Source organism: Stegostoma tigrinum, chromosome 3, assembly GCF_030684315.1.
Source record: "Stegostoma tigrinum isolate sSteTig4 chromosome 3, sSteTig4.hap1, whole genome shotgun sequence".
In the NCBI taxonomy this organism is placed as follows: domain Eukaryota; kingdom Metazoa; phylum Chordata; class Chondrichthyes; order Orectolobiformes; family Stegostomatidae; genus Stegostoma; species Stegostoma tigrinum.
Genome location: NC_081356.1, coordinates 114,133,549 through 114,152,456, shown reverse-complemented (window position 1 = coordinate 114,152,456; position 18,908 = coordinate 114,133,549). Strand labels below are relative to the sequence as shown.

The 18,908-nt window shown below is 41.5% G+C and overlaps 1 protein-coding gene across 2 annotated transcripts in view; it reads left to right on the top strand.

Moving 5' to 3' along the window:
* The window catches only part of LOC125451065 (cadherin-related family member 2-like), a 142,178-nt gene extending 127,976 nt beyond the window's left edge, over positions 1 to 14,202 (top strand). Inside the window, exons 30-33 of one of the 2 annotated variants that reach the window (XM_048527771.2) lie at positions 5,239 to 5,319; positions 5,428 to 5,509; positions 5,625 to 5,651; positions 12,954 to 14,202. In XM_048527771.2, coding sequence (XP_048383728.2) covers positions 5,239 to 5,319; positions 5,428 to 5,509; positions 5,625 to 5,651; positions 12,954 to 13,130 — 367 coding nt within the window. In that variant the 3' untranslated portion in view covers positions 13,131 to 14,202. The remainder of the gene's footprint in view (positions 1 to 5,238; positions 5,320 to 5,427; positions 5,510 to 5,624; positions 5,652 to 12,953) is intronic. The other variant, XM_048527772.2, reaches the window with a different exon arrangement.
* The last annotated feature ends 4,706 nt before the right edge of the window (positions 14,203 to 18,908 follow it).

The window sequence follows — 18,908 nt, the reverse complement described above, 5'->3', positions numbered from 1 at the left end:
AGAGAATGGATTCCCACACTTGAATCTGTTCTGGCCAGTGTAAATGAATAATACAAGCTCAAGTCATTATCTTAACTCGGTTGTTAGTGTTGGTATTAGCACACCCAGGATTGTTTGGCAAATGCTACCAGATTGTAGCACCACATGACAATTTTTTGTTTTGGGTTTTGCAAGCATGGGTTGCTTGAGCTGATTTTGTCTTTTGCCTTACATTCCCACTGCTCTTCATATATTATTGCATTCAAATGGCAAATCATTGTATGACTGACAATACTAGCATCACTGCCACTGAAATTCATACCTGACTTTGCTCTATTATGTGGTAGACAAAATGTAATAATAATTGTTATTGTCTGCCAACAAGCTCTCTTTCCAAGAACTAAGTGCAGAATCTGGCTCCTTCAGGTTGTGAATTATTTTAGGAGACTTTGAAAAGGCCAAATTCATGGTTTTTATCTAACTTTACTTTTCCTTCTCTTTGCCTGTTAGTCCACTATTTTATCCCTCAATCTTTCCTGAGAATATAGCCCAGAGGTATATTCCATGCACAGAGTGCTGTTTTGAGTCATGACACCTAGAATGTCCTGCAGTTCTAACAATTAAAGTTTTTTTTTGGGTTTTTGGGCCCAGGCAGACAAATTCACTGGTGATTATTGAATAGTGCTTCATTGTAATCGAGTCAAAATCCTGAAACTCCCTTTGTTATAACAATATAAATGTTGTAGCTGCAGCATATAGTGAGCTGCCTTCTTGCACTATCTCATTCTCAAGGACAGTGGGATGGGCAATAAATCTTGGTGCAGCCAGGGGTGTCCACATCCTGCAAAAGTATTTTCATAAAGGCGCATTGGACAAGGAATCCCATTAGCAGAAGGCAGCAGCCCAGGAGAATAAATAGGATGAGTATTTGCAGGAGGTGGGTTCCAGCTGAGAGGTGGTCCTAAACATAGCGGTCTCCTGATTGGGGAAGGAGGGGTGGTCAGTGGTGCTTGAAGTGTCTGCTGGTGGCAGGGATATGACTGTAATGAGGATTCCAAAGCCAATCAAACAGGTGAGAGGAGGGGAATGCACTGATTGGATGTTAATCTGGGGAAAGACTGGTGTGGGGGGTGGAGAACAAATAGGTCATGTTTTTAAATGGATAGCTTGTTTTGCTATCCCTGATCTCCAAGCCCACAAACCGTGCTATAAAGGTTCTTAGCTGAAGGATTTCACCCTCAAGTTAAGAATAGAATGAGTGTTGTGTTGATGGCAGGTAGCCTTGTTATGATGTTTACGAAACCAACTCACTTCCTGTAATTCAGTTGGATGTCTGCATCTCATTAGTGCACTGTTAAAAATGATTGTATGTGGATGGGTCCATTCTCAAATGTTTTGGAATTTAACCTCTGAAGTGACACCAGTAAGCTTGGTTTAGGAGATGAGATTAATTACTTTTAATTCTTTCATTGAATTCAACCTACTTTAACTAACCTCCTTTCTCAGTCTGTATTTAGATCAAAATCCTTAAATATCATTTTTTTAAAAGAAATTGCAGAGCCTGGTGTTTATAGGAAATTAAAGGGGCATGCATTAATGTTCAAAGAACCGAGGCAAATATCCACATTGTTGTACTCTAACAGGGCACTATAGGAGAGGGAACACTTGAGCAACAGTTGAATCACTGTAAAACTGCAGGCAAACTGCTCAAGATTCTCCACGTAGATGAAGGAACAAGAACTGTGGACACCCACTGTATGTGCGAAACAAAAACTATTAAGTGTTGGTATTTCAAAAGACATTAGTCTACTGAGGGAAGTTGTGCAGAAAGTTAGCATGCAGGCTGAACAAGCAATTAGAAAGACCAATAAGATGTAGGACTTTATTGCAGGGTAATTGGAGTACTGATACAATTATACATGATTTTGGTGAGACCACTTGTGGAGGACTACATGCAGTTTTGTTCTTCACATTTAAGAAACGATATACACGCATTGAAGATAGTAAAGCAAAGGTTCAGTAAAGTAAATTAGCCTCTGTGGTGAAGGAGTTTTCATATCATGAAAGGCCGAGCAAACTGGATCTATGTTCTTTTGAGTTTAGAAAACTGAAGGGTGATCACATAGGACAAAAAAAAACAGATTCTAAAGGGACCTGACAGGTTAGACATTGAGAGATTGATTCCTCTGGTCAGGAATCAAAATCACCAGGGGCGTAGTGTCAGGAGAAGGGCTGATCATTTAGTACTGAGATAAGGGGACATTTCTTCACACACTCCCTCTTACCAGAGTATTGTGAAGTCTGCAGTATCATTGAACATGATTAGAACTAGGAGAAACGTATTTTTAGTCTAACCTGGTAGCAATTGTTTTTGGCAATGGGGCAAAAAACTAGAGTTAGATCCCTTGATCCATGATGATCATATTCAATGGTGGAATAGGCTTGACAGGCCATATTGTCTACTCATGCCCCTCTTTTCTGATTTGCTTGTGGTTCATCTAGTGCAGGTGCACACACTGTGTTGGGAAAGGAGCTCCAAGGTTATAACACTACCACAGTGAACAAACAATGATGTAGTTTCATGTCTGGATGTTGCATGGTTTGGAGGGGAACTTGGAGATAGTGATGTTGTCCATGCATGTACTTTCCTTGTTGTAGGTAGAAGATGTTGCAGGTTTGGAAGATGCTGTTGAAAGATTCTTAGAACATAGAACATAGAACAGTACAGCACAGAACAGGCCCTTCAGCCCACAATGTTGTGCCGACCATTGATCCTCATGTATGCACCCTCAAATTTCTGTGACCATATACATGTCCAGCAGTCTCTTAAATGACCGCAATGACCTTGCTTCCACAACTGCTGCTGGCAACGCATTCCATGCTCTCACAACTCTCTGCGTAAAGAACCTGCCTCTGACATCCCCTCTATACTTTCCACCAACCAGCTTAAAACTATGACCCCTCGTGCTAGCCATTTCTGCCCTGGGAAATAGTCTCTGGCTATCAACTCTATCTATGCCTCTCATTATCTTGTATACCTCAATTAGGTCCCCTCTCCTCCTCCTTTTCTCCAATGAAAAGAGACCGAGCTCAGTCAACCTCTCTTCATAAGATAAGCCCTCCAGTCCAGGCAGCATCCTGGTAAACCTCCTCTGAACCCTCTCCAAAGCATCCACATCTTTCCTATAATAGGGCGCCCAGAACTGGACGCAGTATTCCAAGTGCGGTCTAACCAAAGTTTTATAGAGCTGCAACAAGATCTCACGACTCTTAAACTCAATCCCCCTGTTAATGAAAGCCAAAACACCATATGCTTTCTTAACAACCCTGTCCACTTGGGTGGCCATTTTAAGGGATCTATGTATCTGCACACCAAGATCCCTCTGTTCCTCCACGCTGCCAAGAATCCTATCCTTAATCCTGTACTCAGCTTTCAAATTCGACCTTCCAAAATGCATCACCTCGCATTTATCCAGGTTGAACTCCATCTGCCACCTCTCAGCCCATCTCTGCATCCTGTCAATGTCCCGCTGCAGCCTACAACAGCCCTCTACACTGTCAACGACACCTCCGACCTTTGTGTCGTCTGCAAACTTGCTGACCCATCCTTCAATCCCCTCATCCAAGTCATTAATAAAAATTACAAACAGTAGAGGCCCAAGGACAGAGCCCTGTGGAACTCCACTCACCACTGACTTCCAGGCAGAATATTTTCCTTCTACTACCACTCGCTGTCTTCTGTTGGCCAGCCAATTCTGTATCCAAGCAGCTAAGTTCCCCTGTATCCCATTCCTCCTGACCTTCTGAATGAGCCTACCATGGGGAACCTTATCAAATGCCTTACTGAAGTCCATATACACCACATCCACAGCTCGACCCTCATCATTCTTGATGAGTTACTATGCTGTAAGTGCTGCCACTGTGCTTTGGAAGTAGAGAGTAGGTTTGGTAGTTGGAGGGATAGGATGAGGCTGTTGATGAGGTACAAATCAAATGAGCTGGTTTGTTCTGGATGGTATTAAGCTTCTTGGGTGTAGTGGACCCTGAATTCATCGAGGCAATTGGATAGTATTCCATCCTGCTAGCAGTTTGCAGATGATAGGTGGGCTTTGGTGAGTCAATAAATGCGTTAATGAGCAGAATTCTTAGCTTCTGATTTGAAGTTCTAGGTCTTGCCCATTTTCTAACCAGTGGTATCTCCCAGATGTTGACAGCTGTGGATTTGGTCAGGATAATGCATTTGAATGTTAAAGGGAGATGCTTGGATTCACTCTTGTACAGCGTCATTACTTAACACTTGTATAGCAAGAATGTTACTTGCCCAAACCTGAATGTTTGTTTGTTTGTTCAAATCTTGCTGCAAATGCCCATGGACCTTTTTCGGTATTTGAGGAGTTGTGAATGTTTCTGAACTCTGTGCAATCATCAGTGAACAAATTAGCTTTTAAACTTATGATGGAGGGAAAACCTTGAAGCTGCTGAAGGTGGCTGGGCCGAGAACACTATTTTGAGAAAATAGCCATAGAAATGTTCTTGGAATGAGATCACTGAACCCCCAACAAGCGTAGCCGTCTTTCTTTATGCCAAGTACAATTCCAAACCGTGGAGAGATTTTCCCGATTCTCATTGACTCCAGTTGTAATAAGCCTGCTCAATGCCACACTCGGTTAAATGCTGCTTCCATATCTAGGGCAATCATTCTTTTCTAACCTCTTTAGCTCATATGTTTTGTGTATGTTTGAACCAAAGCTGTAATGCAGTCAGTAGCCCTGATAAAATTCCAGTTGAACATCAACGAGTGGGTTATTGTTGTGACAGTTTTGCTTGACCATTTTCCTTGTGACATTGTTCATCACTTGGTGGATGATTGTGAGTACACTAATGGAATGGTTAATTTGTCACATTGCTAGGACATATCTGGACAATCTTCCACATTGCAGTTGGGTGCCAATGTTGGAGCTGTATTTGGACAAAGCAGTGGAAAATCGACGTTGAATCTCCTGCTTCAGTTCAGTTTCTGCTGATAGACGAATTAAACCGCCTTGTTCATTGGGGAGTTTCTTTGTTTGATGTATTTTGGAGAAATTTTACTTTAGTAGAAGTGCATAAGAGAAGGAAGCAATATATCTACGATACTGTTAAACTGTGACCACCAATACTGCCATGTGTAGGGCACTGCACTGATGTTACAATATTGATGTGCCTTTTAACTGTTAGTTTAATCGTAAGGAAGTCATTCTGTTCTATATGTTTCTTCAGATCCAACCCAATCTGGAATAAAACACTGCTCAGCGAAACAAGCAGCTATTTCAATGAAGAATCTTGTTTGGACAAGAAAAGGTTTATATTTTCATTTCTTTCAAATTCAGAAACTGGAGTCTATCCTTAAAATTACTTCATTTATTATGTTGCCAAAACTAACAGTTATGTAATATGTTATGAATGCAGTTTGAACTCTCTCGATGATAATGTCGTTGCTGATGAGAAGGATTACTTTAATATACGAAAACCCGGCCAGTACAAAGACCAGGTAATTTCATATATTATTGAAAGGGTTGTTATTATTTCGCAGCTTTGCTGTATTAATGGCCAACACATTAATATAATGAAATGTGATTTTTCTGTCTATCTTTTGTTTATACAAGTCGTGGCATGTGAACATTACCAACAAGGTCAGTATTTTGTTGCCTGTTTGATGTTTGCCCTTGAGGAGGTGGTGTTGGTGAGCTTCCACTGTTGCAGTCTATGTGGTGAAGGTAGCTGCTAGCAGGAAATTTCAGGATTTTGACCCAACATCAACAAATGAATGGTTTGGAATTGTCCCACATCAGGATGATGTACCGCTTGGAGGGATGTTCAAGGTGGTGATGTTCAAGGCTCATACTCCCTTCTTCTTTTTGAGTGTAAGAGTTCACAGATTTTTGAGGTTTTACAAAAAAAGCCTTGGCAGACTCCAGTAGTGCATCCTGAAGATGGCCAGTGCTGCTGCTAGGGCACAGTGATAGTGAAAGTTACGACTTTAAAGCACTGGACCGGGGTGCCAGTCAATTTGTCCTGGATGATGTTGAACCTCCTGAATAGTGTTAGAGCTGCACTCATCCAGGCGTGTGGAGGTATTCCAACACAACAGGTGGTAGAAAAGGAGTGAGCCACTTCCCACTAGAAAACCTTGCCTTTGATACGTTTTGTGTTAATGCAGCTAAATATCTGGTCAATGGTGATCACATGGTATTGATAAAGCCAAAATACCACAATTTGGGGTGGCACGGTGGCTCAAGTGGTTGGCACTACAGCCTCACAGCACCAGGGACCCGGGTTCGATTCCAACCTTGGGCGACTGTCTGTGTGGAGTTTGCACATTCTCCCCATGTCTGCGTGGGTTTCCTCCGGGTGCTCTGGTTTCCTCCCACAGTCCAAAGATTTACAGGCTAGGTGGATTGGCCATGCTAAATTGCCCGTAGTGTTCAGGGGTGTATGGGTTATAGGGGGATGGGCCTGGGTGGGATGTTTCAAAGGGCAGTGTGGACTTGTTGAGCCAAAGGGCCTGTTTCCACATGTAGGTAATCTAATCTAAAACCACAAAATTTGGAAATTTGAGACAAACACAGAATGCTGGAAAAATCAGCATCTGTGGAGAGAAAATCACAATGTTTCGAGTCTGGTATGACTCTTCTTCAAAATTGATGATATTATGGAGATAACTAAGATATTGATGGTTGGGGATTCAGGAATGGTAATGACACTGAATATAAAAGAGAGTTATTAAATTGCCTCCTGGTGGAAATAGTTATTGTCTCGCACCTGTGTGGTGTTAATACTACTATCCACTGACAGCGAAAACCCAAATGTTGTCTAGGCCTTAGAACATAGAGGCACACACTAATTCCTTATCTGCAGTGTTTTCAAATGAATTGTGCAATATTAGCAAATATTTAGTATGCCAACAGAGTGGTCATTGATGTGAGTTGAAGGTGGTTGGAAGTAAGACATTTCCCTGAGGAACTATTGCAGAAATATCTTGGAGCTGACATGATTGGCCTCCAAACAGCCATGACTGTCTTCCGGATGTGAGTTTGCTCGCTGAGCTGGAAGGTTAGTTTTCAGACGTTTATCTGTTTAGGTTTCCTTGGGTTGGTGATGTCATTTCCTGCGTGGAAGGAAACGTAAATTGATAAATAGAAAGCGGGACATAACACTAGTGTTTCATCGGAGGCTCACTGATGATGTTACCTAGAAGGTGACGAAACGTCTGAAAACTGACCTTCCAGCTCAGCGAGCAAACTCGCATCCAGAAACTCAACCTGAGCTACAAATCTTCTCAAAACTCGCTATGACTGTTTTCCTTTTGATGCCTGACCCCAGCCATTAGAGACTCTTTCCGCTGATTTCCATGATTGCAATCTTAACAGGGCTCCTTTAGTGGCACAGTCAATCTAATGTTGCCTTGATTTTAAGAACAGTCATTTTCATCTAGCCTCTGAAATTCTGCTGTTTAGTCCTTGTTTTGCCCAAGGTTGCAATTTGGCCTGAAACCAAGTGATTCTTTCAGAATCCAAACTGAGCACCAGTGAGTGGGTTCTCAGGAATGTTCATTGGACCTGAAACTTTAACTGCCAGACAGGCTGAGCTTTTCCAGCAATTTCAGATTTTGTTTCTGATTTCTAGCATCTGCAGTTCTTTCAGTTTTTATCAGTGAGCAGGCAATTGCTGTGTAAGTGCTACTTGATAGGACTTTCAACAAAATAATTAATGATGATCAAGAGTAGGCTGATGGGTCAGTTATTGTCTGAATTGGATTTATTCTGTTCTTTGCAAACATTATAAAGGCATTAGTGAATTTACAAACACAGCTTAATACTAACAACAGAATAGCCGAGGTAGGGGTTTCCCACAAACAGATTACTATGTGCAATTCACATGAGACAGTCCAATTTCACCCTGATTGTTTGCTTTTTCAATTTGGATAGTTTTAATGGAACTTCCATCAGTGAAACTGGAAGCAGTTTTACTCATATCTGCACTTCTCAATCAGAGACCTGTGTCATTACTCTGGGAGATTGAGGAGCGCTGCCAACCACTTAGGCTGTTATATACCATCATGGGTGGGATCTTCCCAGGCCCTGAACAATGTGGACCAAATGGAGACATTTAGAGCAAACAGAAGTTGAGTGAGGCCTTTCTCCAATGGAGCAACAAGTAGCATTTCCCAACTAAATTCTGGATGTCCAGCTGAGATATTCACCAGTGAGTGGCGAGAGGCCTGTTGGCAGGGATTATTACTCATTTTATCTGCAAGACTGTAAGATATAGGAGCAGAATTAGGCCATTTGGCCTATCAGCTGTACCCTCCCTTATGATCACAGCTGATATGTTTCTCAACCCTACTTTCCTGCCTTCTCCCTATAACCCTTGATCCCCTTACTAATTAAGAACCTATCTATCTCTATCTTAAATACATTCAATGACTTGGCCTCCACAACCTTCTATGGCAGTGAGTTCCACAGATTAACCACCCTATGGCTGAAGAAGTTCCTCCAATTCTCAACTCTGAAGTGTTGTCCCTTCACTTTGAGGCTGTGCCTTGGGTCCTAGCCTCTCCTAACAGTGGAAACATCTCCAGGTCTCTCCATGTTCTGTAAGTTTTTCATTTGAGATTCCCCCTTCATTCTTCTAAGCTCCTTTTTGAAGACAGACCCAGCGTCCTCAACCGCTCCACATATGACAAGCTCTTAATCCCCAAAACCTTCTTTAGGCCCCTCCAACACCAGTGCATCTTTCCTTAGATACAGAGTCCAAACCTGCATACAATATTCCAAGCATCGTCTGACCAGAGATTCATACAGCCTCCGGAGTACATCTCTGCAGATGCATTTTGGCTCTCTTGAAACGAATGCTAATATTACATTTGCCTTCTTAACTGCTAACTGTACCTGCATATTAACATTAAGACAATGCTGAACTCAGTAACGTGCCTGAGATTTACATAGAACATAGAACATAGAAAAGTACAGCACAGTACAGGCCCTTCAGCCCATGATGTTGTGCCATGGAATAATCCTAATCCAAAAATATAATAACCTAACCTACATTCCCCTTAATTCACTACTGTCCATGTGCATGTCCAGCAGCCGCTTAAATGTCACTAATGACTCTGCTTCCACGACTACCACTGGTAAACTATTCCATGTGCTCACAACTCTCTGGGTGAAGAACCTCCCTCTGACATCTCCTCTGTGCCTTCCTCCTGACACCTTAAAGCTATGACCCCTTGTGGCAGTCAATCCTTCCCTGGGGAAAAGTCTCTGGCTAACGACTCTATCCATGCCTCTCATTACCTTGTACACCTCGAACAGGTCACCTCTCTTCCTCCTTCTCTCCAGAGAGAAAAGTCCGAGCTCAGTCAATCTCTCAAAAGCCTTTTCCCATTTAAAAAGTAGTCTGTGCCTCAATTCTTCCTACCAAAGTGCTTAACCTTGCTTCCACACATTGTATTCCATCTGCCACTTTCTGGCCAACTCTCTTGGCCTGTCCAAGTCCTTCTGCAGTCTACCTGCTTCCTTAATAGTACCTGTTCCTCCACCTAACTTTTGTGTCATCTGCAAACTTAGCAGCAATGCTGTCAGTTCCTTCATCCAGGTGGCTAACGTATAACCTGAATAGTTGTGGTCCCAATTGAGATGCCTGAGGAACTCCACTAGTCACCCACTGCCATTCTGAAAAAGACCCCTTTTCCCCACTCTCTGCCTTCTGCCAGGTAGCCAATCCTCAATCCATGTCAGTACCTTGCCCTAACACCGTGGGCTCATGACTTATTGAGTATCCACTTTTTCAAAGCTTTCTGGAAATCCAAATAGATCACATCTGTTGGCACTCTTTTGTTTAACTTGCTCATTACCTCAAAATTTTAAAGTTCCCCTTGACAAAGCTGTGCTCACTCACTCCTTATTTTACCTTGTACTTCTAAGTATTTTGCAATCTCATGTTTATAATAGGCTCTAAACTTTACCAATGACTGAGGGCCAGGCTAACTGGCCGAGGATTTTCTGACTTCTGCCTCCCTCTATCTTTTAAACAGGGTTGTTACATCAGCCATTTTCCAATTCCCTGAGAGACTCCCTGACTCCAGTGATCCCTGAAAGATCAAACCTTCAATCTCCTAAGCTATTTCTGCCAGAACCCTTCGGTGTAGTTCATTCGGTCTGGATGATGTATCCACCTTCAGACCTGTCAGCTTGCCCAGTACCTTCTCCTTAAAGATGGCCACTACGCTCACCTCTGATCCCTGACTCTCTTGAAGTTCTGCTGTGCTTCCACTGTAAAGACTATGCAAAGTACCTATTCAGTTATTCCGCCATTTCTTCTTTTTTCCTCGATTTTACTACTTCTCCAACATGGCCATCATCATCATTGTAACTTTATCAAGCCTCATTAACAGGTAGGCTCCAATTTTACCACCTATTGGATAGAAACCAGAAAGCCAGAGTGGGTTTCTGGATCTCCATTTTGGACACCCAGCATCAGTGCCTCAGGCACACTCCTTGGGCAGCAGCCACACACACCCCATGCCCACAGGTGCTGGTATCCAACACCACTTACAATGCACAGTACTGCCCTGGCACTTTGGAGAGCACTGGCGCCACTCATTGAAAGACCCCCTACAAGGGCAGTCTCTGCAGAGGACACGCACCCAACTCATGACTGCAACAGATTGCCTCACAGAGCTGCTAGCTTGCTGTCTGAACATGCACTCACTTTACTCCTTCTTTGATGTTGACAGCATCTCTGCTTGGTCTCGGTTTTTTTTGCTTTGCTTCTTCAACCACACTTTAAAGGCTGGCAGTGCTTCTGACTTACCATGCAGTTTAGCACCGGTAAAAAGCCAGGCAGTTCGTCATTCTGTCAATGTGTCATTATGTGATAGAGTACTACAGCCCGGAGAAAGGTCCTTTGGCCTATTTTGTCTGTGTTGGTCATCAAGCGCATATTTATTCTAATCCAATTTCCCAGCACATGGCCTACAGTCTTGTATGCAATGGCATTTCAAGTGCACATCATAAATGTACTGATGCTTCCTGCCTCTCCACCCTTTCAAGCAGTGAGTTCTAGAAACCCACCATCCTCTGGGTAGAAAGAATCTTTCCTTAAATCCCCTTGAAACCTCCTGCACTTTATCTTAAACTTGTGTCCCCTGATAATTAAACCCCACTACTAAGGGGAAACATTCACTCCTATTATGTCCTATAATTTTGTCACTCACAACCACCTCAGCATTCTCTACCCAAGGAAAACAGCCCCAGCCCATAGAGAAAATCTGCTGCAGGTTTGGAGAGAAACCTTCTATGAAACTTGCTGAAAATAAACCTGAACCAAAAGATGGAAAAATTCAGCACCAAATCAATCCTTCCCCAGTGATGAGAGAGATAGGGAAAGTTGTCCCTGTATCAGAAAGCTGCTCACAATTGGTAATGAGTTTAACCTGAGGGTTGCCACACCTCAGGTGAGGGTGGGGCACTGATGCTGAGTGTCCAAGATGGAGATCTAGCTACCCACTCTGACTGAGGCTGAGAAGATTAAATCCATGGTGACCTTAGCCAGTGTTGGCGCCACTCTGCATCACAAGCCAGCTGCCCAGGATATGAGAGATATTGTGATAATTTATCATTGCCTGCCCTTCTCAACCTGTCTATAACTTCGACCAAATTGAATACACAGTCTCACTCTTCTATCCCTTCCCGAGTGTCCAGCTGGATGGGCTGTACTCACCTGATTCCACTCCTATCTGTCTCACCCTCGTCAAAAGCATCGTGTGCAATGGGTTTTCCTCCATGCAGCTCTTGTATCCTACCCTCTGATCTCCCTCAAGGATTGGTTCTTTCCTGTTTCTTATACACTTGCTGTTCTCAGTGACATCATCCAAAAGCACATTGACAGTTTCTGTATGTACACTGATGGCACCCAGCTCTATCTCAATATCATCCCTCTTTACCGCCCCATTGTCTCGAAAGTGTCACTCATCTTGTCTGAAACCCATTACTGTTGGTGAGGCATGGAATCATAGAAACAGAAAATAGGACCACAAATAGGCCATTGAGTCTTTTCAACCACTCAGTTCATGATCATACAATTTCTGTATCGCACTGTCACATTCCCTCCATATCTCTTGATCCCTTTAGCCACAAGGTTCCCACTGGCTCACTCTCAGTTGCTGTTGGGATGCTAGCACCATGAAGCTGCTAGAATCAGCACTCGCTCTGGTGCTAAGGGGATCTCCCTAACTACAAGTTATTGACTACCTGTCAGTTACTCTTGTTAACCAGTTCCAACAAGTAGCCTGGAGGCAGAAATTCTTATTTTCTTGTTGCTAGTGTGCCTTTAATTTTGTTGGCCTGAATTTTGGAATTGGTTGTTTTGTTGTGTTGACAACACTATCAAACTTGATCTTAATCACAATATTGTGTCGCAAAAAGTTAGGTCAGCAAAGGTCATGTGGAAACATTGAACGTGTTCACAGGATCGTGGATATATTATGGCCCAGAAAGAGGCCATTCATCCCATCGTGTCTGTGTCAGATCATGAAATGAGCATCATTACCAACCGTCAATCTCTTGTTTTCTCCCTGTATGCTCTTTCCCCACATCAAAACCATTGACATAGATTAAATTATGGATTAACTAGACCTGGCTTTCGGGCCCCAATTTTCCTCCTATTGTTGTCAATGGACAGAATATTGTAGACAAAACCCTTCTGATTTTCCAGTCGGCCACCCAGTGTCTGAGGCCCACCGATGGTGTTGCTAACTTGAAAAAATCCCCTTGTCAGTCTCACCAATGTAAATGAAGAATATTTAATGCAGTTTATTCGTGTTTACAAAACATTCAGCTAAGATCTTTTGAATCTAATTCTTGTGTTTAATCACATCATATGCTTTTTCACTTTATATTAATAACTGTTTTCTCACTTGTAAATTTAAACAGGATATTTTGAAAGGTGCTCAAGAAAGGGATGTGAAAAATTCACAGCAGATGTTATCACAAGACTTTCTTTCAGTGGCTTTAGCAGCACATGAAGAACACAAATTTATGGAAAAGTTGGAATGTAGGAAGATAGGATGTTTGTTCAGTAACAAGAGTCTGAAATGTACCGATCTGTAAATCAAGAAAGTTGCACCATTACAAATTCAGTGGTTTTATGGACCTGATATGAAATCATAACTCTAGCTGCCCAGGTAGGAATACTTAACCCTTGAAGCTGGGTTAGTAACTTAGATAGTTAGTTTTGTTTTAATTCAAGTGGCATTTCCTTAAACCAATGTTCACATTGCTGTAATACGTTATTAATATGCACATTTTCCTGCAGATTCTAAATAGAAGCCAGCAACTATGCTCCCCTGAGCTTGGAACACTGAAACCAACTGTAGCACTGAATTACTGTCTTGGCAAAGATTAGGCCAGTCAGCTTGTACCTTGCGCTACCATGGGCTGTATAGGCCATGCTGTTCAAATTTACACCAGACCACATTAGCCATCATGAAAGAGTACATTTTGATACTACAATCAGGTTGTTATTAAGGTACCTGTCCTCAGAACAAAAACAGTCACAATATTCACTTTCATATTTTGCTGTTCGGCTTTCAAAGTTTACTTTGGTATGTGGGCCTCACTGACAACAGTGAAAGTTTATAGTGTACTATTATTATTTGGAACTTTGGGTTTTTGGTTTTTAGTTCTGTGGCTAATTTCTTTTAGAATTTTCTTTTAGCTTTGGGTCAAAATAGACTTTCCAAGAAATTGTGCAACAACAGCTTAAATGACTAGAGACACTGCCTGCTGGGATAACTGCTGAATAGTTTATTAAGTTGACCTTTTATAACAGTAGGAAAGAAAAGGAGGGGCCAGAGGCCAGAAGGCATTTCAGTTGAGAAGATTCATGCCAGTAGATGTTTTATTTAATCGCAAAGTAGGAGAAGTTAAAGAAAAGGGTAGTGAGCTATCCTAACTAGTGAGTGTGCAGAAAGTCACCAAATGGAAATGCTTGTGAGCTTATTGTTTGAGTAACAAAGTAAACCGCATAGATTAGAGTGACATTACACTTGTGTTGAATATCTGTATAGGATATTGCAGGGGAAAATGGGTTGAATTTTTCTTCTTGCTGTTTATGATTAGTTCCTATTAAATTATCACATGTATTTTGTTCATAAACTATCTATACAGCTTTCTTCCATTTTTTTCCAATGTAAGACACTTATGTTATTTTATTAAAAATATATTGGCAGCTTCATGTGATTATGTTGAGTTACTGGCCACTATGGTAGCCAGATTTCAAAACTAAATATAATCTGAGGCTAGGTTTCATGCTGAGACCTGACTTGTTCTGTATTACTGTCAGCTGAGATCAGAACAATATTACGTTTGTACACATCAATGGAAATGAAGCCCTGCTGTTCCCAGAGTCAATAAAGAAGTTTAAAATATTATAAAAGGTACACAGAATTCTCCAATTTCCCTGTTATTATACCCAGGTTGATAGAAAGCACTGATCAGTTTTCTGTACTTAACAAATATTACTATTAGTTACAAATAAATAGATTCAAGCTGCAGGTAAGTAATTATGAACCTGCATATAACTCTAATGGCTAAAATTCTAACCCATTATAAAATGCCCACTGCACAGACATACAGACAGATGCAGACACAAATGGGTTTAAGAGGTGGATATAAAGTCTGGGAAGGAAGTTCAATAGTCCCTGCAGAACAGGTTTTGCATGAGATGATACTTTTGGCTTGCCAAGACCTACTGCTCCTTGATCTCGCTCTCTTGCTCTCTCTCCACATACTGTCACTTGCTTGCAGGAGGCACGAAGGAGTGGTTCACACTTCTAAATCTCTGATTTATAGGTTAAAAGCCACTGCTTATGGCAACTGGTAAGGGTAGGGGTCAAATAAGCTTGCTAGATTAGCTTTTTCCATTTCTGAGTTTCAATGGCTACTGTCCAAACAATCACCCCCCACAAGCTGTTCAGCTACCTGGGAACCCGTCATGCCGTTGTTGGCAGGCAGAATGCCACTGTCAGCAATAACTGGTCAGCATTCTTTAGACCATTAGCTACTGTTGTTGCTGGCAAATTTCCTTTAGATACTCCCTCCCCCTGTCTTCAGCTCTCGCCCATCTGTAACTGAACTTTAACCACTGCTTGAACAAACAGCAGTGTAAACAATACTTACAATGAGTGATGGCAGCTTGGTTTTGACAAAGGCAGCAATCCCTTTTACAATTCTTGGTTTTTAAAAAACAGTCCTTTTTTTGATTTCAATCCACAATCCGAAATACAGAAAATGAAAAGGTTTTTACAATCTTTAACATAATAAAGCACCTTGAAGGTGCTTCACTGAAGCATTATCAAACCAACTATGATACCAAGATGCTTGAGGAGGTATTAGTGCAAGTGAGCAGCAAGATTAGTCAAAGAGACTGGTTTTCAGAAAGTTGGTGAGTAGATGAGAAAGCTAGAGAAGTGGAGAGGTTTAACAATGTTTAGAACCCCAGCAGTGAGGCAGATATAAAAATCAATGTTCCAGAATAAGAAAAATAAAAACATAAGTATAGACCACAACCCCTCGGCTCTGTTCCATTATTCAATGCCCTCAATGTGACCTTATTCTTCATCTCCACTTTACCAACTACTCCCCATACTCCTTAATTCCCTGATAGACTAGTCATTCTCTTGATTTCATCCTCAAATATGGTCAACAATGGAAGATCCCTAGTCCATAAGACCATAAGACGTAGGAGTGGAAGTAAAGCCATTCAGCCCATTGAGTCCACTCTGCCATTTAATCATGGCTGATGGGCATTTCAACTCCACTTCCCTGCACTCTCCCTATAGCCCTTGATTCCTTGTGAGATCAAGAATTTATCAATCTCTGCCTTGAAGACATTTAACGCCCCGGCCTCCACTGCACTCCGTGGCAATGAATTCCACAGGCCCACCACTCTCTGGCTGAAGAAAGGTCTCCTCATTTCCGTTTTAAATTTACCCCTTCTAATTCTAAGCCTGTGCCCACAGGTCATAGTCTCCCCGCCTAATGGAAACAACTTCCCAGTGTCCACCCTTTCTAAGCCATACAGACTAGTCCTTTGAGCTACACATTTCTGAAGATTTAGACTACTGTACAGGAAGAAATTTCACTTCATCTTGGTCCTAAACTGAAAATCCTTTACTCTGAGACTGTGCCCCATGTTCTGGGTTCCTTAGTCAAAGAAAACATCTCTTAACGCCCTCAATGTCAAACCCCTTCAGAACCTTATACATTTCAATACGTTTACCTCTCATTCTTCTAAACTTCAGAAATATGAGCCTAATTTATTCAACCTCCTAGCATCTCATCTCAGGATCCTGTCGAGCGAACCTTGCTGTATCACTGTGCATTGCAAAATAGTTTTCCAATATGAAGCAATTCTAATATGAACCCAGTGCCAACTGAAGTAATGCAGTATAGTATTATTCAGCATGTACCCATTAACATGTACATTTTATAGATCACCATATATTGCATCATATAAATATGAAAATCTCTGTGTTTAGGGAAGTTCACATGAACATACAGTCAGGAGCAAGAATGAGCTATTAGGGCCCTCCTTTGCTCCACCATTCAACAAGATCATGACTGATTATGATTTTAACCTCCATCCATATTCCCATTTACCCTGATACCCTTTTACATTTTTACCTACTAAGAATGTAACTACCTCTACCTTAGAATTATTCAAAATCTCTGCTTCCACTGAGTTTTGAAGAAGATTCTGCCAGGAAAGCACATCTTCTGAGAGAGGAGGAGTGCAATTGTACGTTGTGTGCTGACTGACTTGCTATAGACATGAGATAGTTATCACTTTAGTGCCTTTGCGAATGGTGTATAGCAGTGATTAAAAACACATCACTTGTACAACAGCATCAGAAATAAAACAACTGCACATATAAATATACACAGAGTCCCAGCTACTGCAAGAGCAGCAGGAGAGAAGTAAAATATATCAGTTTGTAACTATTAGTTATGTTTTGTGTCACAATGGCAGGGAATGTCCTGTTCTCGCTGATGGCAAAATGATAGGACAACTTAAATAAAATTCAGAAGTATGAAATTACTGCTGATTTAATGTTTTCAAAAAATCCTAGAATATAAGTGTTCAACCCTACTTTCAATGCTGGGGAAATATTGCTAGAAGTTATATTGCTGACTTGATCTTACTGAGGAGCAGAATGCCCAGGCTGCAGGATGGAATTTTCTGGAGCTTTTTGAAATGTGGTCATAAGAAGTAATAGGGGGGAGGCAAAGTTTCTATTTCCTGTCTGTGGCTTTAAGGTCTGGTACTAAGCTTTCAGATCTTTTTAGGTGGGTCAGGTTTCCCGATCATGATCGACTCAATCTATTTTGCATGCTTTAACATTTAATGAGTACTCATTAAGACCCCAGACCCTTAGAATTACACTCACAGACACAAACGTATCAATCAAAAGTGGGAAACATGTCTGTTCACAAAACAATTTTATACCTACGAGGCATGGACCTCGACATCTTCCTTCAAGCTCCAGTGAGAAAAATTGCCTCCACTGAATTAGCTCTAAAATATGCTTTATTTCTGCAAATGCTTGTAATGATCAGGGTGATCCCTCTCCATGTTGATCAGCTTATAAGGCATCACAATCATATGCATTGTGGCTGGCTTACTGGACAATAAATATTAGTCTAATCCAGGAAAGGAATTTTTTAAAAAGCAAATCTTTTTGAGAAGCCAGAAGAAACAGGAACATTCCTGTCCATAAAATTCCTAGTAGCTGCTACTGACAAATACTTGACATTATTTGCTCCCGTAGCCTTTGGGAATATAGATATAGGTTTGTCCAGTTGACAAGCTATAGTCAAGAAGCTTTCTTCAGACCTGTATGCCAAAGGCTGCTGAAACTGGCACAGGTCAATGCATTCAGCACTCAACCAACTTGCCACATAATGCCAATGCAAGTTAGATTTCTCTGACTGTGTATAAAGAACGAGTGTGGTCTGCATTATTTTATGTATTGGGAGTGATAACAATGGGTTCATTCACTGCTGTCTATCAAATACTATTCATTCGAATCTTTCATTTAATAAAACTATTTGATGTCTCATTTACAAAGAGTGGAAATTTAACACATTTTTGACAAAAATCGCTGCATGACAACATACAAAACTTTAAGTAATTAGAACATAGAACAGTACAGCACAATACAGGCCCTTTGGACCACGATGGTATGCTATTATCCTATTAAGATCAAACTACCCTGCATACTCTACATAATACTGTCATCCATGTACCTATCCAAGAGTCATTTAAATGTTTCTAATGTATCTGACTCCACTACCACTGACAGCAGAGCATTCCACACCCAACATCTGTATGAAGATAACATGGTGTGAAGCTGGATGAACACAGCGGGCCAAGCAGCATCAGAGGAGCAGGAAAGCTTGACGTTTCGGGTCGGGACCTTCTTCAGAAATCTGTGTGAAGAACCTACCTTTGACATCTCCCCTATACCTTCCTCCAGTCACCTTAAAATTATGCCCCCTCGTAATAGTCATTTCCACCCTGTGAAAGTCTCTGGGTATCCACTTTATCAACGCATCTCATCATCTTGTAAACCTCTATCAAGCCACCTCTCATTCTTCTTCAGTCCAATGAAAAAGTCCTAGCTCCTTCAATGTTTCCTCACAAGACCTGCCCTCCAGTCCAGGCAGCATCCTGGTAAATCTCTTTTGCATCCTCTCTAAAGCTTCTACATCCTTCCTATAATGAGGTGACCAGAGCTGAACAAAATATTCTAAATGTGGTCTAACCAGGGTTTTATAGAGCTGCAGCATAACCTCGTGGCTCTTAAACTCAATTCCCCTGCCAAT